The sequence below is a fragment of the Bos taurus genome, chromosome 13 (assembly GCF_002263795.3).
Source record: "Bos taurus isolate L1 Dominette 01449 registration number 42190680 breed Hereford chromosome 13, ARS-UCD2.0, whole genome shotgun sequence".
Taxonomy (NCBI): Eukaryota; Metazoa; Chordata; class Mammalia; order Artiodactyla; family Bovidae; genus Bos; species Bos taurus.
In genome coordinates, this window is record NC_037340.1 from 73,345,882 (window position 1) to 73,372,938 (window position 27,057).

At 48.4% G+C, this 27,057-nt stretch overlaps 2 protein-coding genes across 4 annotated transcripts in view; one reads left to right on the forward strand and one right to left on the reverse strand.

The window, feature by feature from the left end:
• Positions 1-1,163: 1,163 nt before the first annotated feature.
• On the reverse strand, positions 1,164-21,224 carry TOMM34 (translocase of outer mitochondrial membrane 34). Of its 2 annotated transcripts, none has more exons than XM_005214619.5 (7): positions 20,970-21,224; positions 16,700-16,799; positions 15,440-15,592; positions 12,021-12,190; positions 9,027-9,174; positions 3,125-3,251; positions 1,164-2,224 (listed from the first exon to the last, which is right to left on the reverse strand). In XM_005214619.5, exons 1-7 carry the CDS (start codon positions 21,094-21,096, stop codon positions 2,207-2,209), a joined length of 843 nt encoding a protein of 280 aa, XP_005214676.2. In that variant the 5' UTR covers positions 21,097-21,224; the 3' UTR covers positions 1,164-2,206.
• A 4,321-nt stretch (positions 21,225-25,545) lies between these two features.
• The window catches only part of STK4 (serine/threonine kinase 4), a 90,419-nt gene continuing 88,907 nt past the window's right edge, over positions 25,546-27,057 (forward strand). Inside the window, exon 1 of one of the 2 annotated variants that reach the window (XM_059892574.1) lies at positions 25,546-25,677. In XM_059892574.1, coding sequence (XP_059748557.1) covers positions 25,643-25,677 — 35 coding nt within the window. In that variant the 5' untranslated portion in view covers positions 25,546-25,642. 2 annotated transcript variants of the gene reach the window in all.

Below are 27,057 nucleotides of genomic sequence, written 5' to 3' on the forward strand. Positions count from 1 at the left end.
ACAGAAGCCTAGACGTGTGGTGATGTACACAGAGCGCCTGCCAACTGTGCACCTGACAGCAGAGGTGCCAGGGACTGAGCCGGGCCACCTGCCGACGGTGCTTCGGGGTGCTGACAGTTACCACAGGGCACTGGAGCGCCACACGTGGGACGTGCCTGGGGGTTCTGGACGCCTGGCTTGAGCAGCCTGCAGGGCGGAACACTCTGGAAGCACCAGCTGCTTCTTTGCTCTGGGCTGGCTGGTTAAGGGGCTGCGTGGCAACTCCACTCCTGGAGAAAGGCCTCAGGGTGCCCTCCCAGGCTGTTGGTTGATGCTGCTGTAATGTTTATGCTCCAATGTTTTCATGAGGAAATCAAGATACTTGACTTCTATGAGGACCTCGAGAAGGGAAAGTCACTTGTGACCAGATGTTACCACCGAGCCTGCCTAAAATTAGGCGAAGAGTCAGGCCCGCTTAAGAGGCAGGGAGAAAAGGGGGGTGCAGCTTCCCGATTTGAAATGGTCCCTGGGCCAGGCCCACAGAGTTGCTGTGACTCAAATCCGCTTCAGCCTGGAAGTCTGGCTGCTCTGTCCTCGGAGAGGATGGAACCCTTTCCTAAGAGCTGAGTATTGCCCAGCACTGAGCATGATGGGGGAGCAGGCAATAGACTCTGTCTGCTCAGCTTTATGGAGTCAAAATGTCTCCATTAAGATGAAAATGATTTAACTGAAGACAGTAAGACAAGCCCAGGAACACGGGCTTTGTTCAGGCTGATCCTCAGGTGCTCCCAGCCTCACCCACACCACATTTTGTGAGGCTGAGAAGCACTGCTGGCCGATCCTCCCAGCCAAGGCCTTCACCAATGCCATTCGCCTGCCTGGGGGGGCTCTTCCCTCCCCTCTTCACCCACTGACCCTCCCCACCCCCATGTTAGAACTCAATTCAAACTTGACTTCCTCAGGGACCCCTTTTTTCCCACAGGGTCAAATCTCCCTAGTTGGAGGGGAAAATGTGACTGCTTGTTTGCAACACTAAAGCCGCTGTGGTTTCACTCACTGTGTGTCCGATGGGACTGTCAGCTTTCTGAGCGCAGGGATCCTGTCATTCACTGCTGTTTCCCCAGTACTATGAGCAGGGCCTGGCCCATGCAGACACATCCCAGTAACTTTGATCAAAAAAAGGATGAATGCTCCATAACCAGTTTTTTATTATCGCAAAGTTCCAAAGTGATCCAAAGCTGAACCACAAAGTACAACATTCATGTAGATGATGTTAACGCAGCTTAAACTTGCAGTTCAACAAAAGTCAGTCTATTCAGTTCAAATTAACTTCAACGTATTACAAAGAACTAAGAAGCCTAGTGGGGCCACTGTGGGAGTCAAAAGGCAAGTCCCTGCCGGGAAGGGAAGGACACGGACTTCAAGGAGGTTTCTCCCCATCCCACCTTCAGGAGCAGCAGCCACACCTCTGGGCTCTTGAAAGAACTTAGGAATCTTTATGTGGGAGACAGCAGCGCAGAGCCACAGACAAACGCTGGCCGAGGGAACAGGTTCTGCATTCTTGTCATGGGAGGCTCGGCCAAAAGGCACTGGGGCTCAGAACATGGAGTGCCGTGCCAAGGACAGGGAAGGGGTCGGCAGCCTTAGAGAACCAGCTCAGCTGGCTGCCATGGGTGTAGGCGGGCCAGGGTTTCCCAGTCCTCCTTCCTTTCCACGCCAGCCTGTGTCCCATGGGACTGGCAGCTTTTTAAGCACCCAGATGGACCGGGGTAACAGGACCTGGTGACTGGAAGGGCAGCAGTGGGTCTGGAGCATCTGGGCAGAGACCAGGCTGAGCATGCTGCTGACAAGCACCTGTTGCTGTGACCTGCTCGCTGTCCACAGCACAGGGGAGTGCACAACAGGGGGAGACTTTGCCAACAAAACGTCTGCTTTCTGACTACACTGAGCTTAATGTGAACAGGCAGAGCCTCCTGAGGGGTGGGAGGCCATCACGTCTCTGGGGGAGAGGAGGGGGCTTCGGAGCCCACTCGGGCCCGCCAGATCCAGGAGCAGGCACAGAATAAGGTGCTCAGGCAGACAGGTGTCCTGCTGCCCTTCAGGGATTTTAGTTTAAGCTCCGGTTAACCTCCTGCCGCAACTTCTGCGCAGGGCCATTCCTAGGCTCTATCTGCAGGAGACTGTCGATGTCTGCAAAGCTGGATCTGAAGTCCTGATGAGAGAGAGGCTATGAGGACCTGTAGTCCTGAGAGGAGAGAGAGAGGCTGTGGGTACTGTAGTCCCAAGAGGAGAAAGAGGCTGTGGGGACCTGTAGTCCCAAGAGGACAGAGAGGCTGTGGGGACCTGCAGTCCTGAGAGAAGAAAGAGGCTGAGAAAGAGGCTGTGGGGACCTGCAGTCCTGAGAGGAGAAAGAGGCTGTGGGGACCTGCAGTCCCGAGAGGACAGAGAGGCTGTGGGGACCTGTAGTCCTGAGAGAAAAAAGAGGCTGTGGGGACCTGTAGTCCTGAGAGGAGAGGCTGTGGGGACCTGCAGTCCTGAGAGGAGAGAGAGGCTGTGGGGACCTGCAGTCCTGAGAGGAGAGAGGCTGTGGGGACCTGCAGTCCTGAGAGAGAGGGGCTGTGGGGACCTGCAGTCCTGAGAGGAGAGAGAGGCTGTGGGGACCTGCAGTCCTGAGAGAGGGGGGCTGTGGGGACCTGCAGTCCTGACAGGAGAGAGAGGCTGTGGGGACCTGCAGTCCTGAGAGAAGAAAGAGGCTGTGGGGACCTGTAGTCCTGAGAGGGGAGAGAGGCTGTGGGGACCTGCAGTCCTGAGAGGAGAAAGAGGCTGTGGGGACCTGTAGTCCTGAGAGGGGAGAGAGGCTGTGGGGACCTGTAGTCCCGAGAGAAGAAGAGGCTGTGGGGACCTGCAGTCCTGAGAGATAAGACACTGGGGGGATAAAGCCTGGGCCCGGGAGACCAGGCGGGGTTGGGGACCACTGCCGAGCTGGCTTTCTGCACCCCAGGCTGGAGGCCTGTCAGGAGCACCTGGGGCCCCTGGACAAGGAGGGACGTGGCAGGCCCCACCTCACCTGGACCATGCTCTGAAAGTGCCACCATGGGCACAACTGGTTGTGGCTCTTTGGTGCCTCTGGACAGGATCTCTTTACCTTGAGAGCCTTGTAGGCTTGAGCCCGGCGGTAGAACGCCTTCACGTTCTTTCCGTCCAGCCTGAGGGCTTCTGTGCAGTCCTTTACCACCTCCTGGTACTGCTTCAGCTCCAGATGGCAGAGTGCCCTGCAGGCAAAGACCGGGCTGTCAGCTGCTCCCTCGGGGCCACTAACTCTGAGGAACGCCCTAATGCTTTGTGCTGGGTGCTTCACACTTTCCTCAGTTCTCACAGCCACCCAGCCCACTTCTACAGAGCAGAGCGGCTCAGAGGAGTGAAGCGACTCCCCAGGCTTCCTCCACTACTGATGCACCGACCCGGGACTTGATCCGGGTTTGAGCAACTTGTGATCTTGACAGTGTTCAGAGCTATCGTCCACCTCATGCTCCCACACTTAACTCTTTCAAGCAAGAAAAGGTTTCTGGAAACCTTCCCCTTGACAAAAAATTATCTACCTTAAGAAAAAAACACATAAATCAAAGTGTTAGTTGCTCAACCATGTCCGACTCTTTGCGACCCCAAGGACTATAACCTGCCAGGCTCCTCTGTCCATGGAATTTTCCAGCCAAGAACACTAGAGTGGGTTGCCATTCCCTTCTCTAGAGGATCTTCCCAACCCAAGGACTGAACCTGGATCTTCTGCATTGCAGGCACATTCTTTACCATCTGAGCCATCAGGAAAGCCACATAAATACTAGGCTCTAATTAATTATATGCACACTGACATGTTAGGGATGAAATGTAAAGATGGATCAACAGATGGCCATAGTGACCAACCAAACTGTTGTGACAGTTGTGTAACAGTGTTACATAACACTGTTTTTAACTGAAGTTATAGTTGTTTCTATAACTTTATAAATTTAATTGGGAGTATATAGGTGTTTGATATCCAATTCTTCCAACTTATATTTTGCATCATTCTTACATTCTGCTTATTATCAGTGGGGGAGAAGTACATACTTGTGTGTATCTTTCTTATTCAATTTTAGTCCTCTTCCCCAGTGACTAAAAATGAAACAGACACTGTTTTCAGTGGCTATGGAATATTCACTTGTCTATATCCTAATTTATTAACTCCTTATCAGGAGACATATTTCACTATTCCCAGTTAATAATAAATGATGCTGCTATGAACATCCTTGTACATCAATCTTAGGAGGGACTGCTGACTGCTGCATCAAAAGGTACGTGCATTTGAAATTTTGACTATTACCAAAATGCTTCCCAAATAAAGCAACTAACCTTAGCAACACAGGTTTGAACTGTGCAGGTCTACTTATGTGCAGAATTTTTTTTCAGTAATACTGCGGAATTACATCATCGGCATTTGGTGGACTTTGTGAATGCGGCAGAACTCAGGTACGAGAGGCTGACTGTAAATTATATAGAGATTTTTTGACTGAGAGGAGGGTCAGTGCTCCTGACAGCTGACTTTTTCAAGGGCAACTGTACTTAAGAATAGTTACTAACAGAACCCATTTTCCTGCAACTGTACCAACCCTGGGGCTCAGCCTTTAAGTTTAGCCAATATGGAAGAAAACAGTGTCTGTTTTAATGTAGTTGCTTTAAATACAGTTAAGCTGAATACTTTTTACTTTTTATTTATTTTGGCTGTGCTGGCTCCCAGCTGTGGCACACAGAATCCAGTTCCCTAATTAGGAATTGAACCTAGGCGCCCTGCATTGGGAGCATGGAGTCCTACCCACTGGACCACCAGGAAGCCCCCAAACTGAGCATCTTTACAGAAGATTTTTTAATCTTATGAAATAAAATGTCTCCAACTTATTTAATGACTTCTGTGGGTCGCCCTCCACCACCACCCCGTATAATACCTTCCCCACTGCAAGATAATTAGCCCACATGTTGTTTTAGAACTTAATGGTTTTACTTCTTCCATTTGAAACTAATCCATTTAGATTTTATTTTAAAATAAGGAGTGACGATGGAGGTTCAAGTTTCTTTTTAATTCTTTCCAGCCAATCCAACACCATTTATTGGATAATTCCTCTTTTCCCCACAATTTATCATACACTAAATTCTCTTATGTTATTTTTTCCTCATGGAATTGTTACCATGGAATTATTACCATGGAATTACCATTATTCCTCATGGAATTATCATCATGGAAGAATGTAAAAAAAAATTCTAGTATTTTCATTCAGATTGCATGGAACTTATAAATTAACTTAGGAAAAGCTTCTCCTTGTATCAATTTTAAAGCAGACACAGGGATTTCCCGGGTGATCCAGTGGCTAGGATGCCACATTTCCAATGCAGGAGATCAGGGTTCGGTCCTTGATCAGGGAACTAGATCTCACATGCCCCAACTAGGACCTGGTGTAGCCAAATAAATAAAAAATAAAAACTAAATTAAGGCAGCACAAATTCTGTGGCATTCTTCCCACAGAAGAGGTCCTATGTTTCAACACTTTCTTCTTGAATTTAAGCAGGTTCTGTGACTGCTCTGACCAGTGGAGCAGAGGAAAGGACACAGTTTGAGTCCCACGACTAGGCCTCAGAGGTCTTGGAGCGCCTGCCTGCGCTCTGGGAACACTTGCTCTTGGAGCCTTTAGCTGCTCCTGTAAGAAGCCAACTACCCAGAGGTCACCATGCTGTGAGGAAGCTCAAGCTGGCACAAGTGAACAGACTGCCAGGAGGGGAGAAAAAAGGCTCCAGCTTGCTCTACCAGTCCCATTCCCAGCCATGTCAGTCATCCCAAGCCTGGTGCCAGATGTGTAGGAGAAACCTCTGTGCTGTGCTTAGTGTTCAGTCGTATCTGACTCTGCGACCCCATGGACTGTAGCTCACCAGTCTCCTCTGCCATGGGAATTCTCCAGGCTAGAATACTGGAATGGGTTGCCATGCCCTCTTCCAGGGGATCTTCTCAAGCCAGGGATGGAACCCACGTTTCCTGCATTGCAGGCAGATTCTTTACTGTCTGAGCCACCAGGGAAGCCCAGGAAGCCTTTAAACGACTCCAGTCCCAGCATCCTTCTCGTTGATCCTGAATGAGACCCTGAGTCGAAGAACTGCCTTTCCTGAACTCCTGGTTCACAAATCATGAGCAAAACAAAATGTCTGTTGTAGGCCACTAAGTTTTAGAACAGTAGGCCCTGATCTTAATTTGAACACACAAGAATTCTAAGGAAACTGACGTGTTCTTCCAATGGACTCTAGCAATTTAAAGAATAAGCCAAGTTTCTGGGAAGTAGAAGCAGCACAGTGTAAGCATCAGGTACTATTTGGTGAAGTTACATTCAGAAGTAACTGTTACAATGAATGTAACTGTTATAATGAAAATGATTCCATATGAATGCCAAAGATCACATTTAAGGTGTTAAAAATGCGTAACTTTGGCCTATAAAATAATCACCTGTGGCTTTTGGTAAACCGAATATTCTATATCCAGGGAGAAGGGTTTTCATTACAAAGTAGGAGTCTGAGAGACAAGACGAATGACTGAAAAGGAACCCAAACTTTCATCTTCAGCCCATTTTCTTAGGTAAAATGGGACCGTGACCTAACCTGAAGAATTGCTGTGAGTGAGACTCTTCTGGAGGTCCATTCAGGACCTGGCAAACCGTAGGTGCCAAGTACCTAATGGTGACACCCACTCAGATGTCAATGCACAGAGAGAACCGAAGGCTAAGTTGATGCACCATACAGATGCATATGCATGAAGGAGAGCATTAAAATGGCATCTGGAATGTGGTATATTCAACCACGTGGATAGAAAATTCAGTTTTGTAACAGGTTTCAGTCTTATAAATTAAAGTTATAAAATCAATGTAATTACAACCTAAAGCTCAATGGATTGAAATTTATCAGTGAGCCCAAGGCTGAGCTAGAAGATCAAAGCCGGCAAAATAGACAGCGATGCTCTGGTTACGAAGACTAATGAAGAGATCAGCCTACAAGGTATATTACAAAGCAATAGTAGTTAAACGGTGTGGCATGGACATATTTGCATGAAAACCAGTATTTAAACAAAACGTTGTCCTGAATGTGGTAAAAATCCAGGAAAATGGGTTAATGGAGATCTCTAGCAACATGAGGTAAGCAAGGACAGAGCCCACAGAAAGAGGAGTTAGAAGATGCTCCTGCACAAACATGGACAAATGGGCTGCAGTCCCTGATCCCGAGTGTGCCTGGTTGACTGAGGCACCCTCGGCTCCAATCAGCCAATAAAATCACAGGTCCAAAATGCCAAAATCCATGCTGTGAAACTAAAGGTTCCCTTTGTAGGTCATTTGGCAAAAAAAATGACCTTAACTGACATGAGGCTGCTTCATCTTTCTCGATACTATTCTGTGTGATCATGGAATTTCCACGTTTCACTGCAGAAATGCTAGTGATTAACCAGCAAACTGGCCAGACACTGCTGGAGTGTTAAGACAACTCATTATATGCACTATCATCCCTTTCTAAAGTCTGAAACACATTTTATCCCAAGAGTTCTGGATAAGGAGCAGTGAGCATATAGGAGATCCGAGATCTGTGAACTTAAAAGTAATGTGAGTATGTTGGCTGGGAAGGGAAAACAGACTCACAAGATTTATTAATGTTTTATAGGAAAGGTTTAGAGCAGATCTGGTCCTTTGCTGAATGTTTTAAGCCTCTTGACAGTAACACGAACATATCTCACTGGAGCCAGGTTCCAATTCTATCTCCACCATTTACTGGCTGGGTGAGCTGAGGCAAAGCCCTTCCATCTGAGCCTCAGTTTACCTGACATTAAGACAGGAATGAGCACCTACTACTAAAATCTTTGTGGGCTATTGCAGAGCAGGCACTCACACATGATGAAGGGATGCTGCAACCCTACATTGAGCAAGTCTATCTATGGGTGCCATTTTTCCAGCAGCATCTGCTCACTTTGTACCTGTTTCCCAGGCCCTCACTGCTGGCGGAAAGGATCACTGACCACTGGTGACAGCTCGGGACGAAGGCCTTTCTACAGCCCCACAAGTCTAACACCTCAGGCTCAACTAGACCCTCCCTCTTGCTCAGGTCAGGTAATTCCCTGGGTTCTACCCTGAGGCTCACAGACAGTCTGGCAGAATTTATAACCAGAGGGTCTTAGAGAAGCCATGGGCTGAGAGTCAGGGAAGGCACAGAGGCTTTGAGACTTGTGTTGGGCTCGTGTTTGCACAGCAAGCCCAGAGCTTTTACTTACATCCTTTGCTTACCTGGTGAGTGAAAATTCTGGAATGGGCTGAAATAAAGCCCTGGCTCCCTGTGGGAAACCCCAGTTTCTACCCATTTAACAGAGTGAATGCCACTGGCAATGCCCATCTCATGGTGACCAAAGGGAATGTGAACACACGTTCTGAGATGTAACACAGAGGCATACCTCATTTCACTGTGCTTCACAGATACTTTGAAGACACCAGAACTGAAGATTTGTGGCAACCCTACATTGAGCAAGTCTATCTATGGGTGCCATTTTTCCAGCAGCATTTGCTCACTTTGTACCTGTTTCACACTTTGGTCATTCTCACAATATTTCAAACTATTTCATTATTAGTATACTAGTCATAGTGATCTGTGATCAGTATTTTTGATGTTATGCCGATGACTGGTGGTTGGCAATTTGTAGCCGTTAAGTTTTTAAATTAAGGCATGTAGGTTGTTTTTTTAGACATGATGCTATTGTACATTTAACAGACTACAGTACAGTGTAAACACAACTTTTCTATGCACAGGGAAACCCCAAAATTTTGTGACTCCCTTTCTCCCGATAGTCACTTTACTGCGGTGGTCTGGAGCCGACCCTGAGACAGCTTTGAGGTCTGCCTATACTGACTAAATGCCAGGATGCAGAGCCCATCACAGTCCGAGAGAAGACTGCGGAAGAATGTCCGGTGTCCTGAAATCCCCCAGGCCAGCTGTGTGAAAGGTACCTGTTGCTGTATGTGGCGGATTCCAAGTTACTAAACCAGAGGCTCTCACTGTACTTCTCAATCGCTTGCTTATGGTTCCCCTTCTTTACAAGCTCATTGCCTTCCTCCTTCAGAGCTCTGGCTCTCTCCACATCCCCAGCAGAAGGCACTAGATACAAATTCAGAAGAGGAAAAAACCATGGAATGGGTGCCCAGCTCAGCCTGAGGAGCTCTCTTGGGCAGCGCCTCTTCTAAGCCGTCTACAGCGCTCTGTCCCCCGAGGTCTCCTGCACTGTGCAAAGCGCCCTTCCTGAGTCAGGAGTTCCCCTGAGCAATGGCTTCTGGGAAATACAGAGTTTTTCATTCAGAAGAGGTTGGGGGCTCCTGATGTAGATATACTTCCACACACACAATGATATATACGCAGTAGAAAGTAACGCAGGTTGTGGCCTCAGCACTGCCGCTCAGGAGCTGAAAGCCTGTGGGACCTAATGCTTCTGGACCTCAATTTGCTCACCGGCATGTGTGGGGCAATACCTACTCCACCCTGGGCTACTGTCAGGATGAAATGGGGAGAAAACAGGAGAAAGTCCAGAGCACCGTATAAACTTAAAGCAGGAGAGTAAGTGAGGAAGTATTTAAATAAACAAGCATCTGGTTAAACAAAAAGAAGAGCGGTGCTCTTAGGCTTCCAGAAAAGGGCAGAGGAGCCCCTACTCCTCAGCTGTTCTGGTCTGAGTCTGGCGGTGTTCTCCCCAACCCACCACCTGAGCTCTGTCCCAGCCTCCAGGAGACATAAGGAGAACAAGGTGAGATCCAAATTGCTCCATGGAGCCCTGGGGCTTCACTTCACTGCATGGCCCTGATGAATTATTCCAGCCTCAGCTCCCGTGTCATCTACTTTGTCGATTTTAAAAAACTTTCTTCATAAAATACTGAATATTTACGACAAGGGTAAGGTTTTAGGAATAAAACTAATACTCTTGAACTGATCCCTCATCTTAAGAAACAGAACGTTTACTAAGACCTTTGAAGTCCTATGAGCCTCTCCCCGCCGGTCAATCCACCCCTGGAGGAAACCATTTTCCTCAATTCTGTGCCCCTGACCCTGCTCTTTTAAAAACTTTTAATTGGAGGATAATAGTTTTACAACGTTGTGTTGGTTTCTGCCATACGAGACCATGCCCCCCCTTTTTGGGTTACTTTAACTAGATATGATAGTATCTAGAAACTATTTACTATTTACTTTAAGAACTTCAAATAAAGGAATACATAATTCTATGTATTCTACTATGACCTGGTATTCTTTTTCCCCTCAAAATTACATTCCTGGGATTTTCACACCCATAGCTGCTTCACTCTTACTCTTACTGCTGCAATGCAACTGTTTCATCTGTTCCGTTCATAGGGACTTGGGTTATTTTGCTTTTTGGTCTTACCAACTTTTTGCTCTGAACACCTTGTACCCATCTCTTTGTGGGCACATGTACGAGGTTTTCTAGAAGCAGAGCCAGTGCGTTGCAGTGTGCACAGCATCACCGCCTCAGCTTCACCTTGACTTTGCAAGGCACCCTAGGCTGCACCATGAGATACCCCCACTACCTCATTCTCTAACTCCTTCCACTGTCTCAGCTGAAAACTCCCTTCCCTTCTCGCCTGAAGAACTTGGTTTTTAAGGTCCAGCTCAACCTGTCACCTCCATGAGACTTTCCCCAACTTCCCCCAGCACCCTGCCATCAGTTCCCAATTTGAATTCCTCAAACATTAGAGACTCTAAAGTACTCGTTCTCCTGTGTTTTAGGTGTCTCAGTCTCCCCTGGGCTGAGACTTTTCTGAGAGAGCCTCTCTAGGCCCCACATGGCTGTGACTTCAAAACAGCGAAATAAATAGGAGGTGCACTGAAGCCATCAAGTTCATTAGCGGCTCATGTTCTCATTCTAGGGAGTGAATGCTGCCCATGGCCAGACAGGTTTCCTGTTGGGAAGGGGAGAATCCCTGTCCTCCTGTATACCCAAGGCCAGGCTGCAGCCCTGCCCCCTGAGCCTCCCATCCTCAATACCAAGCCTGCTGGGCTGGGAGAACTCCCCTGGAGCCTTATAAGTTTCCTATCGCCCCTGCCCAGGGAAGGTCCTCTCTGTTCCATAAAGCTGAGGTCTCCTGTTTGGGGCCACCTGGCCTTGACCTCCCTTCCCTTGTTTATTCCCTTCCAGAGACTAGTAAGTGTGTGAATTCCACTGGCTACGGAGACGGAGCAGATGGATGTCAGGCTGAGCTTGTCACCAAATCTCAGGCCCTGGTCACAGGGACTAGTTAAGGGAATGGCCTGTGTTTATAGGCTAGATTATATTAAGAAAAGATGAGCCAGGGATTTTAGTGGAAGAAACCCTCTTTCTCAGGGAGCTCTCAGAAAAACAACTCTTTCTCTCCCTCTTGGTCATGAGGCACGGCATGCAGATGTGAGGCATAGAACTGCTATGGTTCTACTGCTACCGCTTCTGTACGACTCAGGAGGGAAGACTGCCTGAAGACAAAGCTGACACATCGTAGAGAAAAGAGTGGAGAGAAGGACAGAGAAATGGGAGTCTGATGCTGCAGTGAGCTGCTGGAGCAAGCCTTGCCTGAAGGCCCTTTTTGTTGTATGAGCCAATATGTTCTTTTTATTATTTTTACCACATGGAGTTTCTTGTTTCTGCAACCAAAAACATCCTAAATGATACATCTCAAATGCTGCCAAAGGAATGAGAAGGGAACAAACACGAGATAACTGGGTGCCAGGCTGGGAGTTCACTGTGCCTTACGTCACCTTAGCCTTACACCTGTGGGGTTGGCTTTCCCACTGCCCACTGCAGCGCTGAGGAGACCGTCCCTAAGGGGTTACGCTTCTTGTTTTTTCACTTTGTTTATAGGACTTTAAAAGTAACTCATCTTAAGCGAGGCCAGTTTTTATAGGATAACTCTAAAGAACGTGGCTCTGCGGAGACCGCGGCTCTCTCCAGGTGGGAAGTCACAGCTTACCTCTGCTCTTCGTGCTTGTGGTTCCTTTGGATTTGCTTTTAGATGGCTCTTTGTGGTTTTCCAAAGGCAGACACTCCCACCTCTTCTGAGATGAAACAGGCACCAAGGGGATAGAGGGCAGCTTCAGGCGCCACTCGGGCCCAAAGGAGTCCATGAGAGTTCTGGTCATTCTGGAAAGGCAGGCAGGATGACAGAAAGGTTTCCAGCTGGGTCAAGAAGGTATTCTTTCTCTCATAAGCCCAAAGGAGGTGTACAAGAGTCAGTTATCATCTTCCCCTTGTTTGAACCATCGCTTTGTACCCTTCTGACTCGCAGTAGGAAAGGAACAGGAGCCTGCTACCCATAAGGGTCTTTTCAGGTCAGCCACCATGACACTCCCTCCCTGCCTGGCCCTTGCTTGGTCACACTGTTAACTTCAAAGAGAGGGATCTGGTGCTTGTTAAGGTAATTCAATCTTACCCCCAAGGAACCACACATGTCCCCAAGAATGGACCCCATGTTTTCTTTTTTAAGAAATTATATTTACTTTTAATTGTTTGGATTGCTTTACAATATTGGTTTGATTTGTCATATATCAACATGAATTAGCCATAGGTATATCTAGGTCCCCTCCGTATTTACTTTTGTTTGGATTGCTTTACAATATATGGTTTGATTTGTCATATATCAACATGAATTAGCCATAGGTGTACGTAGGTCCCCTCCCTCTTGAACCTCCTTCCCACATTTTATGTTTTCTTCATCTATTTGAGCTTCCCTGGTGGCTCAGTGGTAAAGAATCTGCCTGCTAATGCAGGAGACCACAGGTTTGACCCCTGGGTCAGGAAGATCCCTTGGTGAAGGAAAACAGCAACGCACCCCAGTACCCTCACCTGGGAAATCCCATGGACAGAGGAGCCTGGCAGGCTACAGTCCACGGGGTTGCAAAAGAGTTGGACATGACTTAGTGACAAAAAAACAACAACAACTTATCTATTTACAAGGCCATGCAAACACCTGACATCTGATTAATGCTCAGAGATTTTTAAATGCAAACCCTATGTCATTCTCAAACTGTAAAACCTTTCAGTGGTTCCCACTGCATTAGGCTGGCAAGGCCTGAGACCTGGTCCCCTCCCACCGCTCCGCGCTTACCATGTGCCACACTGCCTCTCTCGATCCTCATGTTCAAGTCTTTCCCCTCCCCACCCCACCCTGGGACAAACCCCACCACTCCCCACTCCCCTCTTCGAAACTCAGCGAACATGCTGGTTTTGTTAACTGATCTCTACTACTCAGCACAGCACCTGTCACCCAGCGGGACCCAGAGGTATGTACTGAGTGAGCAGATGAAGCCAACGGCAACTTCTGCTTCTACAACCACGTTCCTGTGTTACTACGACGAAGCTCACAGACTGCTATCACTACAAACTCATGGTCTCTGGCTCAGCCCCCAGAGCTGTTTTCCTGATCGGTCCAGCTACTTCAAACCTCTACCCTCTTCCATCCGATGCTCCTTAACCCTCCTCCCTTGGACTTCCTCACACCCTGAACACAAACCTCCCTGCCTGGGCACACTTCCTACTTCTCTATTGCTACAGAAGAGGTGACAAGGCCAACCCCTCCCCCTGCATTGGGAATCCACTGCTCCCTGCCTCTCTCGGGCCACACTCGGCCAGCACCACCCTCTCCCACACCTATATCCTTTCCCTCTACCGACTCCAGCTGCCAGCATGGAGCTCCTTCTTCCTGAACAGCCCTCTGCCCCTTCACAGCCACATTCCTCTAATCCACTGCCACCTGCTTCTGACCCCAGTGGACTGACTCCATCAGAATCACCAGTGACTTCATTTTGAAACCCTCAGTGTACTTAGGCTGACTGCAACACCTGATACGAACGACGTCTTCATCCTTCTGCAAACACTCCTGCCTCCGTGACACTAAACGCTCTAAGTTTCCTCCCGCCGCACTGGCTGCTGTTCCTCTCTGTGCCCCTCAAACATCGTGATTCCGCAAAGCTCCCTGGCTCCCCCCACTCGTGGCAGTACTCCATTTTTCTCCCAGAACTTCAAGCCACCTCTAGGCTGGTGACCTTCAAATCTCTATGTTCAACCATCCAGCCGGCCTCCTTGCATCTCTAATCTCCGGCCCCATGCTGCCACCTCAGCATGTCAACCACCTGGACACCTGTTCTTCCCTTCTCCCCACCCTCCAACCACCAAAACTTGTCAAAATACTGCCTAGATGTCCCCTGAATTGGTCCCTTTCCACCGTCTCTTTTGGATCACTGCCCACCCCCTTCCTATTTTCTTCTTCTTCATGGTCAACACAGCAGGCAGCCAGCCAGCTTTTCTCTCAAATCTGCTCAGGCTGCCCCCCGGCTGAAGACCCTTTCACAATGCCTCACTGTGTTCGGATGAAGTCCAAGCCCCTGGACACCAGGGTGTGTGTGACTGGGCCTCGTCACTCGTCCTGATTTGAGCACTTCGCCTGCTGCACCACGAGCGGCGGGCTTCTCACCACTCCTCTAACACCTCGACTCATTCACGGTGCACGTGCTGCCCAGGCCCCTTGCTGGCCCCTGGCCCAGACAGCTATACACTTCTGTCTCGGTTCACCTCCTCCAAAAAGCCCTCTCTGGACCCCCCACTGGCTGTCAGGTACGTCCCACCACAGCCCTCATCACACTGCCAAAATTTGCCTGTGACTGACTGCTGTTCTCCAGGAGACTGGGAGCTCTTCGAGGGCGGGCAGAGGTCTGTCTCCTCCTCAGCCTGGGCCTGAGTGCAAAGTCTGGCACAGAAGTGGCAAATTTTGTTGAATGATAGAGACTGAGACAAAGCACAGAGAAGATAAGTCAAGCCAGAAACGACATACTGAACAGATACCACGCAAAGAGGGGAAATGTGATCGGCTGCATGTGACTGATGAGATTAAGGACAACTGCTCAAGAGACCAGAAAGAATTTCACCTGAGGGGCCTTGTGAAGGGATCACAGTACAATACACTGAACCATAGCCACAAACCACAGCCCCTGGGGTCACAGCTGCTTGCACTGTCTTCCTTTCGCCACTCTAGAAAGCTCTCTGAAGCAAGTGGGGTCTGTATCTCTTTTTTAGCTCGGTATTTCCCACTGAATCTGGCTTAGACAGAGCTGAACTAAGTATTACTGGGTGAATACATTTGAGCATCTAGGCAAAAGAACAATAACAAAAAAACACAAAACCCCCCCCACAAACTCAGTAATTCTGACTCCTTAAAAACCTGCTAAAACACGACAGCAGATCGTCCTTCCACACTTTCTGCACGTGCTCATTATAAGTTTCTGAGCCTAAACCACAGGGTTTGCCCCAGAGGATGCCCAAAGCAAAGGTTCCAAGCCCATTGGAGAGGACAGGACAGGACATTCCAGAGAGACGGCCTCAGTGACTTGGGCTCACCTGCTGCTGCCTTCCAAGGCTGACATCACGCTGTCATCAATCTGCAGCACGGTCACGTAGTCCACGTAGGCCAGAGGGTACTTCTCCAGGGCCTCATAGGCCGATGCTCGCCGCAGCAGGGGCTTCAGGCTGAAGGGAACCAGGGCCAGTGCTCTAGGACAGGAGGCAGGATGTCACTGGGCTGCTGAGTCCCCGGGGCTCCCTGCTCCCAACCTCCCACAGTTCCTTCCGGTCTGGGTCGTCAGTACATGGGAGGTCATTTCTGGCGACAGATGCTGTGAAGGCTGTCAAGTCTCAGAAGAGGGGCTTTTCAACTCAGACTGAAGTGGAGAAGGGAAGGAGGACGGAAAAACACTACTACCGGGAAATACGTGTGTGTGTGCATCGATTTTCATAGTTGCGATCCCTCTGAAATCAAGAATAAGTGCCTCATAGCTTTCATGCTTCTCTGTTTTCTACAGAGTGTGGCTGAGTGGGGATAACAAACAGGCTTTGGAGTCAGGTGGAGCAGTGTCTGAATTCCACCTCTGCCACTAACCACGAGACCCCAGGCACATCACTTGACCTCCACAATCCAGTGCCAGCCTGGGCAGGGTGGCAAACTTACCCCACAGAGCACTCACGAGCGCTCCACAAAGGAGAATAGCACAGGGCCTGGTACAAATCAACCGAGCAGAGGCTCCACGAGCACGCTCACCTCTCTCCTCTCCCACCCACCACCAGGGCCCGAAGCTAAGGCAATACCCCAGGATATCAGATTCCTGAGGACACATCAGATCCAAGTGCTACTTCAGTGATGACCATGAAGGCAATCTCAGACTGGCTTCAAGAAGCATGAAAAACGGTTTAACATGCCCTATACCTCAGTGATGGTTACCATTTTTTCCTTTCAAGGCTATCTATTAACCACCATCCCTCTTTCTTTCCCTCTCTCCTTCTCTCACCCACATCCATCCCAGAAAAAAAAAAAACCCTGAGCATGCCAGTCACTGGTCTGCAACTCTAGGTCATGCCCAGGTTCTACGTCTCACAAAGACTAAAGGCCTTCCTCTAACTGACCACCCTACTCCTTTCAGCAGCAGAGATGAGGCTCCAGGGACCCAAGTCAGAGGCCACAAGGACCAAGGAGAACTTCCTATTTTCAGTGACCAGCTGACCCTGAGTGACACTCCCTAATATGAGAGGTAACTGGTGGGGCCAGAGAAGCCCAGTCTCCTCTCCCGAGCCCCCAGCACCGCAGGGGCAGCCCTGCCCGCTCACGAAGTGCAGTCCTTGATGCAGTCGATGCAGTTCCCGTCCTTCAAGTGGCAGGCTGCTCGGTTGGAGTAGAGAACACTTTCTTTTTCTGGATCTGAAGAACCTGCCCCGGAGGAAGCAGAAAATGCACAATTAACAGGTTGGGAGATGGGTGCCTTGGGACATCGGGGGCGCATTCCACACCTTGAGCTCTCTGGGGTTTAGTAATGGGCAGCAGAGATGACTGTAACCCCATCGTGCATGTTGGTCTGATGGATTGGCAAGGGAGCAAGAACACCAAGCTTCCTGCTATCCACAGGGACCAAGCATCTGCTCATCTACTCAGTCATGCACTGAACTTGGTACCAGGCCAGAGATCAAAGTGAAGAGCTCAAAGAAATCCACAGTGTAACTACTTGGGGGTGTGTGTATGTGTTAATTTTATTACAAGAAGCATAAAAATCCAATAAAGAAAAAAAAGAAGACAAAAATCTGATAAATGCTATGATAAATGGACTGAACAAGTGTGGGGACACAAAAAACAGACTAATTCTACCTGGTCAAATCAGAGAGGACTTCGCCAAGGAAAAGACCTCTCAGTCTCGCAGGACTATGGAGAGCTTAATCAGGGGAAGAGCTCAAGCTATCCCGTGGGGAGGGGAATTATCAGATGTTTCCTTAAAGACCATCTTTATCCTCAGCAATCTCAGAGGCTCAAGTCCTTTATTGTGGCCATGATGACTTTCATTTTCAAAAATAATTTTTCAACCACTAGCAGGGGTCATAATGAAAATAAAACATGGAAACTATCAAGTGTTGACCCAGTGATTCCATTCCCAGAACAGAAAGCTCTCCTTTGAAAGTGGTAAAACATATAGACAACAGTATAATAGGTACTTGCTATCCATCACTAAACTCAGCATATATTTTATTAATATTTGCTTCCCACCTTTTTGGGGTCTTTTTGTTCATTTATTTTTGGCTGCATACCAACCCCAGATGAAACCTGTGCCCCCTGCAGTGAAAGCATGGACGCTTAACCACTGGACCACCAGGGAAGTCCTCTCACCTTTTTGGTTTCACTATGACTAAATAGCTCTACTCTCTCCCCTCTGCCCCATCCCCAGGTCCCCAAAAGTTGCCAGTCCTAAAGTGGGTATGTCACATTCTCACGTGTGTCCATCTTTATTATATAGGTATTCACAGGCAAGACACAATATCCTTTAAATAACTTTTCCCAAGTGGCGTCATACCGCTTCTCCTTCTGCAGCTTGCCTTCTTTGCTAATTATGTTACCACATTGATGCAAAACCTGCTTCATTCAATACCAAACATAATAAAATTATCTTGTCTTCCCTTTTGTTGCCGGACCCCAAGGGAGACAGCAAAGTATAGAGATAAGTAAAAGACATCCTGGCCCTCGAGGAGCAAGCTCAAGTATTCAAACCTTGCTACCCATCTCAAGTCATTGGAGCATGGTTGCTCAGAAAACAGCAGTGGTGTGGCAGAAATGACATCAGATCCCCAAATCCAGCCTGTGACCCTGCGCAAGTCATTCAATCCCCTCTGATCACATGTGCTTACCTATCAGATGAAGATGATATTTCACAGACTGGGTGGAAGGTTCACTGTGTTAGGTTGCTCCCTGCTCTCCTTTCAAGATCAGGGAAATTGATCAGAGAAATCAAGGAACTTGCCCATAAATTACCCAGAAAATTAGTAGCAGAATCAGAACCAAATTCTGGTCCCCTGCTAAACTGAGAAGACATATCAGTATGGCTCTTCTTCGGGCCTAGAATAAATCCCTACAAAAAAGCCAAGTTTTTCCAGGCAGCTGGGGTAGGATACAAAAAAAAAAAAGCAACTTTAACAAGTTGAGATGAGGAGGTGGGCCTACAGAGAAAGGTTCTAGGAAAAAAAAAACATGGGGGGGGGGGAGGCAGCAAAAGAGTGGCTTGAAACTGCAAAAATTCAAACAAAATCGATTGGAATTAGCAAAGGATTTGGGAAGAAGTCCAGCAAAATGATTAAAAACTTGGACTTGGGAATTGGAGAAACCCCTGTTCAAATTCTGCCTCTGATTTCAGTGTGTCACCCCAGAAGAAGGGATTTAAGTCTTCTGGAACCCTCATCTATAAAGCATCTTACCCGTAAGTTAGTGGGAAGATATAAAAAAGGGAGAAAGCCTATCATGTCTAGCAAGTACTCAACAAATGCTAGCCAAGGAAATGAGAGAGAAGGAAAGCAATGGGAAAGAGGGACTACAGAAAAGGAATTCTACTGAGGCTCTGGGATAAGCCACTTCAGAGAGGCCTTGGGCAGAGGGCTTTGTTGGCTGAACTGAGCCAGAGGCCGGGAAGACTGGTAAAAACACGTTATTCCTCTGCTGAAAACTCTCCAGCAGCTTCCCATTAGGGAATAAACTCCAAACTCCTTCCCATGAACTACCGTGTAAAATGCCTGTCTTTGTAACTGATGAAGGTCTTGGTACTCCCTCCATTGGCTCCCATATGCTCTGGGTCCTGACACCAGGGTACTGCTGTCTGGGGCCTTTGTTAATTATGGCCTTCTTCACCTGAGGTGCTCAGCACAAAATTTCATGCAGCTGGCTTCTTCTGACCATTCAGGTATCACCTCAAATGTCACTTCTTCAAAGAAGTTGTCCTTTACCTTCCATCTCTTCATAAAAGAACTCCCTAGTCAAATCTACCACACCACCACATTTGTCTTCTTCACAGCCCAGATCATTTCCCCATAGTTCTTGTTTAATATTCATTATCTTAACACATTATTGACTAGAGATGTACTAATATGTTTCTTGTTGAAAGTCCAAAGTGTTAGCTGCTCAGTTGTGTCCAACTCTTTGCGACCCATGGACTGTAGCCCACCAGGCTCTTCTGTCCATGGAATTATCCAGGCAAGAATACTGGAATGGGTTGCCATGTCCTATTCCAGGGGATCTTCTCTCAGGGATGGAACCTGGGTCTCCTGCCTTGCAGGCAGATTCTTTACCATCTGAGCCACCAGGGAAGCCCATGTTTCTTGTTACACAAACATTACTGACCAAAAACATCAATATCACTTACAGAACAAAGGACTAGCCACAGGTGTTTCTGCAAAAATCCCCCAGTTAATGAATTAAGATCACATCTGGGGCCTCCGCATTAACAAGAAAAAAATGCCCCTTGACAGAAAGGACTTTCTACACTCATTACATACAGTTGCTTAACAATGTTAATTAAAGCGTGTACAGTTGAGGAAAATGAGAGTTGCCTCAGGGATCAGAATGAGGCTTGAATATTAGAATGGGGTCCAACAAGACTGTTAAAAAGCAGGCAATCTATCAGGGTGGTCACTATCAAAAGAAGAAAAAATAAAATGCGTTGGTAAGGATGCTGAGCAGTTGGAATTATTGTGCCCTGTGGGTGGGAATGTAAAATGGTACAGTTATTACGGAAAACAGTTTGGAGGCCCCCTCCTTTCCTGCAAATTAAAAATACAATTAGGATCTAATCCAGCAATCCCACTTCTGGGTATATATTCAAATGAAATTAAAGCAGGATCTTGGGAGATTCTTGCACATTCATGTTCATCATAGCCAAGAGGTGAAAACAATTCAAATGTCCATTAACGGATGAATGGATAAAGACAATATGGTGTATCTACACGATGGAATTATCAGGCAAACTTAAAAATGAACCAAAGCCTGTCACATGCTACAACGCAGTTTATAATGTCAAAGATATTATTCGGTCACAAAAGACAAAGATTGTATTATCCCATTCATTTTAAATACCTAAAGTAGTAAAAATCATTGACACAGAAAAAAAAAGGTGGCTACCACGGGCGGAGGGGGTAATCAGAGTTTAGTGGGTACGGCGTTTCTGTGCTGCAAGATGAGAAAGTTCCAGAGATCTGTTGCACGACAAAGTTACAAGAGATGAAGTTTGATGTCGTTTTTTACCACCATAAAAAGTGATAAAAGATCTATTAACATGAAAATGTGTCTCTGTTATGTCATTAAGTAAAAAAGGGCCAGTAATAAAGCCACGTTACAATAATAATAAAAGCGGAAAGAAAGGCCAAGGAACTTTCTCGTAGGATGCCCAAGGTGGGGGAGGGGGGAAGTAATGGGCAAGTGCTGGGGAGACCCGGTGGGCCGGTCAGCTGCGGGGTAAACGGAAGCCCCAGGCCGAGAGGGCCAGAGCAGGGTACGGGTAGCTGGGGTCGGGGGAAGCGAGAAGGGGAAGCAGGCCTGGCGGAGAAACGGGGGTGCGGGGGGCCGGGGTCGCACCTTGTTCCTGCAACATCCGCAGCGCGCGGCTGTAGAGTGTGGCGGCCTCGGCGAACTGGCCGTTGCGGAAGCTCTGGTTGCCGGTGGTGCGGAGCTCCTCCACTGATGCCGGGGGTATAGGGGCCATCCTGGGGCTGGACCGGTAAACTCGGGGCGGGGTGGGGGGCGCTACAGTTCCCGGCGCCAAGACCGGTGCAACGCCGCCCGGGCGGAAGGTGCGAGTAGCCGTGCCGGCCGGCTACCCCGGCGGGAAGTGGGCGTGGCGTGGCAAGGGCGGGGCCTGCGCGGACCGGAGGCGCCTAGTGCCCCGCCCTCCACGCACGCTCAGTTGGGTACCAGCGCGCAGGGAGTTTGCAGCAGCGCTGGGCATCTTGGCGTGGTATCGAGAACCCTGCAGGTGAAACTCTTAACAGGTCACTCACTGCTCGCCTAGGGTGTACATTCTACTGGGGCCTGACATTCAGTTACCTCATGTGCACATGAAGACGATAATTTCATTAATGTGATAGTGCTCTAAGGAAAACAGTAACGCCATAGAAGGTGACCACGTGGAGACTTTTTAAGTAAGAGGGATGGTAAGGCATCTCCCAGAGACTAGTAATTGAGCTGAGACCCGAGAATATAGTAGGGAATGCTGTTTCAGACGGAGGGTTAGCAAGTGCAGAGGCACCTGGGCTGGAAACTGGCACCTAGTTATCTATAGATACTGATTTTATAAATGAATGGACTGATAGGTTGATGTAAATCGCTGAGGGAAATGGGCTCGTCATCAGCCTCCTCTGACTTCATTCTATGTCCCACTTACTACTCCATTTTTTTTTTTTTAAGTTGCTTGTTGCTACCTGTGCACATTATGCTGTTTCCCTTGCTTCCTAACCTTTGCTTATGCTCTCTTCTTCCTGGAATTCTTTTCCAAACACTATTTTTTCCTCTTGCCTAATTCTCACTGAGCCAAAAGTCAACTCAAACATCATCTCCTTTATAATCTCCCTCCTCTGCTCCTATTGCTCTCAGGTTTTATTCCTAATTTAGCTCTTATTCTGTGATTGTCGGTTGATGAAAATTCATCAATAGTCAATCTAATAAAGAAGTGGAAAATTTTACTTGAGCCAAGTTGGAGGATTGTAACCTGGGACCACCATCTCAGTTCTGAAAACTGTTCCAGACATTAGAAGTCAGGGCACAGTTATGTAAGTTTTTTGAGACAGAAGGCAACTATCATCGTGACCCCTTACAAGATCAAGAAGGAATGTTATCCTTTAAGAGAGTCTCTTGATGCTAGCAGAATGTTGCTCTTTATGGTTGAGCAGGTGTTTCTGCCAATGGGGAGGTTTGGTTGATGTGTAATGCAGATACATAATGCACAGTAGAGGGGACAGAGGAGGCCAAAGGGCAGAGAAAAAGGTTTAGTTCAAGTTTTTCTTCTCCTGGGACCTCCTTGGTGGTCCAGTGGTTAAGACTCCGTGCTTCTAACGCAGAGGGCACGGGTTTGATTCCTGGTCCAGAAATTAAACTCCCACATGCTGTGTAGCACAGCAAAAAAAAAAAGAAAAAAAACCACAATTCTTGTCTTGCCATAATATATGTATTTTATTTCACATCAGTTTACAGTGTTTCTTAGACTGTGAGGTCTTTAAAGGCAGTGAGCAGGTCTTATCTCTCCCCAGGCCCTGTAAGATCTGGCATGCAACATGCACTTATAAAGTTTCGTCAACAAAAACCTAGTCTCTGCTGTCAGGTATTTAGTTACACAATTGATGGTTAGGGACAGCAATTCCTGCACAACCGAATCCGTGTGTACCTTTAGTTGCCCCTCTTTGTCTGAGGTTCTGCATCCTGGGATCTAAACAACCTCAAATTGTGTAACACTGTGCTGCTAAGTCACTTCAGTCGAGTTCGACTCTGTGCGACCCCATAGACGGCAGCCCACCAGGCTCCCCCGTCCCTGGGATTCTCCAGGCAAGAACACTGGAGTGAGTTGCCATTTCCTTCTCCAATGCATGAAAGTGAAACATGAAAGTGAAGTCGCTCAGTCGTGTCTGACTCTTAGCGACCCCATGGACTGCAGCCTACCAGGCTCCTCCGTCCATGGGATTTTCCAGGCAAGAGTACTGGAGTGGGCTGCCACTGCCTTCTCCGTAACACTGTAGCACACATTTGTTTTTAAAAATCCACATGGACCCATGCAGCTAAAACCCATGCTCTTTAAAGGGTCAACTATAATTATTTGTGTAAATTCATAACCCAACCAGACCTTAAACTTTCTGAGGGCTGGGTAGCCCTTTCATCTGAATCCCCTCAGTCCCGCATAAGCCCAATACAAAAGCAAAGAAAGAACACTTAGTGTGGCAGGGAAACCAGATCACTCATATACACACACACACACAAATGATAACTACTCAACAACCTCCATTTTTTACTTTCATAATTTTGCCTGAGATTCTCTGGGCCTAGAAAATGAATCAAGATTTCTCTACAGCAATCACAATAATCTCATTCTTTTACCAATGATTGGGCAAGGAGTGAGCATGTGACCCTGATCTAGCCAATGAGACAGAAGGATGTATGCTGGGTGCTTATGGGAAAGGTTTCCTTCCCAGGTAAGAGATACAGGACTTAAAATAGCCTTTTTTTTTGCTGTTTTTCTGTTGGGTTAAGGATATGACACCTGGAGTTGTGGCAGCCATTTTGCATCTGAGTCAATAAGCACAAGGACGAAAAGCCAACATGCTGAATTGGGCTGGGGGGAATGATGAAATCGACCTTGTTGTGTCAATCAACCCTACAACCGACTCCTGGACTTCTTAGTAAAAAACAAGAAATGTGATATGGTTGGGCCACTCAAATGGCTGTTCTCTTGTTCTCTGTACATCCCCTGGCCAAACAGAGCCTGCTTCACCTAACACCCTACTTACATGACTGACCTTCCTATGTACCTGTCCCAAGCCCCAGCTAATGACAGCTTACCAAAGGGGTGGTGAGTGGCTAGCACCTTTGCTGGTTTCCTTGGTAACTAATGAGCCCACCTGAGATCAATTCCTCTATAACTGATAATTCCCCGTTTCCCATTTGGGGAGCAAAGACTGCCACTGTGTCCTGGCTGCCATGCACTGCACATGGGGTTTTGTAGATGGCATACCAGAGGCTGCTTTGAGTAACTTTCTCTACAAGCAAACTGGGATTTTTCCATTTTCTTAATACTCATTGATGGTGGTAGCAACTGAGGATTTATGAATTTCCATACCTGTTTATGAGTTTCCATAGGAGTTGTGAGTGGAGCCGAAGCTTTGACTCTCATGCCCAAGGAGAGGGTCCAAGTGGTTGTCCAGTTTGGTAGTGCAGGCTCTGGAATTCTATCCTGGAAAAGGAAATGGCAACCCACTCCAGTATTCGTGCTTAGAAAATCCCATGGACAGAGGAGCGTGGTGGACTATCCATCTGGATTTAAATCCCCAAACCGATACTTTTAGCTATGTGAGCTCACCTCTCCGGCCTTATGAGCGTAATATTACCTGCCATAAAGTTTTAAAACTACTAAGTGAGTTAGTGGTAGTAGTAGTAATTTAGTTGCTAAGTTGTGTCCGACTCTTGTGACCCCATAGACAGTAGCCTGCCAGGCTCCTCTGTCCCTGGGATTCTCCAGGCAAGAATACTGGAGTGGGTTTCCATTTTCAGTTAGTAGTAGAGTATCGAGAACATGATAAGCAGTGGAAAATAATAGATAAGACTGGGATAGTTACAGCCTTGATATAAGGATTAAATAATATAAAATGGCAAGTACATGGTAAAAGCTTAATGTGTGCTAAATCGCTTCAGTCGTGTCCAGCTCTTTGTGACCCTATGGATTGTAGCTTGCCGGGCTCCCATGGTCAAGGGATTCTCCAAGCAGGACTACTGGAGTGGGTTGCCATTCGCTCCTTCAGAGGATCTTCACCCAGAGATGTAACCCGAGTCTCTCATGTCTCCTGCACTGGCAGGCAGGGTTTTTTTTACCACTAGCGCCACCTGGGAAGCTCCAAGAGCTTAATAAATCTTGGCTATTTTTATGTTCACAAGCTGACTCAAAGGTAAGGCTCTTACGAGGGTGGGGCAGTTTGCAGGCTGATGCTCCGTGACATCCAAGGAGACGTTATGCACGTTCCAGCGTCCACCTGGAACAAGAATTCAACCACCGAAGAACGGCAGAAAACCACAAATAGCTCCAGGGATACCGGCAGCAGCGCTTCCCACCAACAGTGTAAACTTTGGCTGGTTAAGAATTGACAGTTTTTTATTAAGCCGGTTCTTCGCAGGACGTCTCAGTATCTGTGTCTGAGAAACGAGGTGGGCAGGGCCCGAGGCAGAGATGAGTTCTCGGGTCTCAGACCGAGTTTCTTGGGCGAAGTGTCGCAGAGAGACAAGGACACCAAAGCTCGAGACCTGACTAAAACTTCCTCCCGGGAGGAGCCTCCACGGTTCTGCTGTTCTAGGTCGGCGCCCCAGCGCACCACGTGACTGGTGTCAGCACCACGTGACCCGGGGCCAGCCCTCGCGGCCCCGCCCAGCTCCCGCGCAGCACGCGGCTTCCGGTAGGGGCGGAAAGCGGAAGTGTGGGACGGTCTGCTGGGCGGGATCGAGGAGGTCCCGGGGGAGGATGGAGCAGTGAACGGGTCTGGGCGGCTGCTGGCAGCGCCATGGAGACGGTGCAGCTTAGGAACCCGCCGCGCCGGTGAGGGGCCGCTGGCTAAGAAGAAGGGGATGGAGGGAGGGAAAGACGGGGACTGGCGGAGGGGAGACCCGGGCGTGCGAGCCCCCTTGGAGGGGACGGACCTGCGGGGCGAGGTGATCCGGCTGAAGGGGCACCTGCTGAATGGGGAACCTCTGGCCGGTGGGGGGTCCGGCCACGGGGGATAAACGTGGGGCTGGTTAGAGAGATCGCTTGCCGAGGCGAACATCCTGGCGGAAGGTGGGGGACAGGTGGGGAGGGCAGCTGCTGGGGGGCTGGAGACAAGTTAGGAGAGCACCTGCTGAGGGAGGGGACCGCTGGGTGAAGCCTGTCCTAGAAGGGACTCACTAAGTTAGGATGCTGAAGCCAGATGAGGACTTACGAGGGGGGTCTGGCTAAGGGGTGGGTCGGGAACTAGCAGAGAGGAGAGCTGCGCAGACTTTTCTAAGGGAGGGAGTCCCACCAGAGGTGCAGTGGGGAGGGTCTGTTGAGGGGAGAAGCTTTGCTGCCTGAGGCCGGAGGTGTGCCGTACAAGGTGGACGGTCTAGTAAGGGAGGCTTCGTGCAGGGCAGCGATTTAGATGTTTTTGGTAGTGTTCCCTCTCTAGATGATGGCATCTTTCCTTCCTGATATCCAGGATCTTCCTAATCTTCCTCACTCCCACACTGGGAGGTAGATAGAGAAATAAGAGACTGTTTTCAAGATGGGCAAATTGAGGCCCAGAAGAGTTGAGAGACAGTCGTGTGTGTTTCGTTTTTTTTTTGCTCTAGGTCTGGCTCACTGGACTCAGCCAGACTGTGCCCTTTATTCAGGTCTCTATTGTTTTGTATCAGCTCCAAATCCTACTGCTCCCTGGAATTGTTTTAAGTCAAGATCAGGGGGAGTGGTTGGTCCTAGATAGTCTGACCTCCTGAGTTGGTTGCAGTTGTATCAGTGATTTGCTCTGTGGCCCCCCGGGGGTTTTCAATCACACTGCCACATCTGGAAAAAAATGGAGAGTACAGCTTGAGGTGCCACGAAGTTTGCTTCAATTTCACAGAGCCCTCTGACTTCCTGTAGCAGAATGAGCTCTAAAGTAGGAAGTGTTCAGTGTGTGGGAGTGCGGGGCAATGGAGAGGTGAAGGAAAGGGTTTCACAGCTGGGCCTGTGCCCTTGGCTTTTTTTGAAATGCACAAACACTGCAGAAGGCAAATAGCTGGTTGGGATGGACTCATAAGTCACCCTACTGTAGTGCACCGAGTCTGAAATACAGTGACTATTGCATGCATCTAGCACTTACTGGGTGCCAGACGTTATTCTCGGGCTTCCCTGGTGGCTCAGAGGTTAAAGCGTCTGCCTCCAATGAGGTAGACCCGGGTTTGATCCCTGGGTCGGGAAGATCCC

Coding starts and splice junctions, on each gene's coding strand:
- TOMM34 (XM_005214619.5), bottom strand. CDS start 21,096: ATGGCCCCTATACCCCCGGCATCAGTGGAGGAGCTCCGCACCACCGGC. Junction 12,191..15,439: donor GCCTTGGAAGGCAGCAGCAG/GTGAGCCCAAGT, acceptor CTGCCTTTCCAG/AATGACCAGAACTCTCATGG. Junction 9,175..12,020: donor CACAAGCACGAAGAGCAGAG/GTAAGCTGTGAC, acceptor ATTTGTATCTAG/TGCCTTCTGCTGGGGATGTG.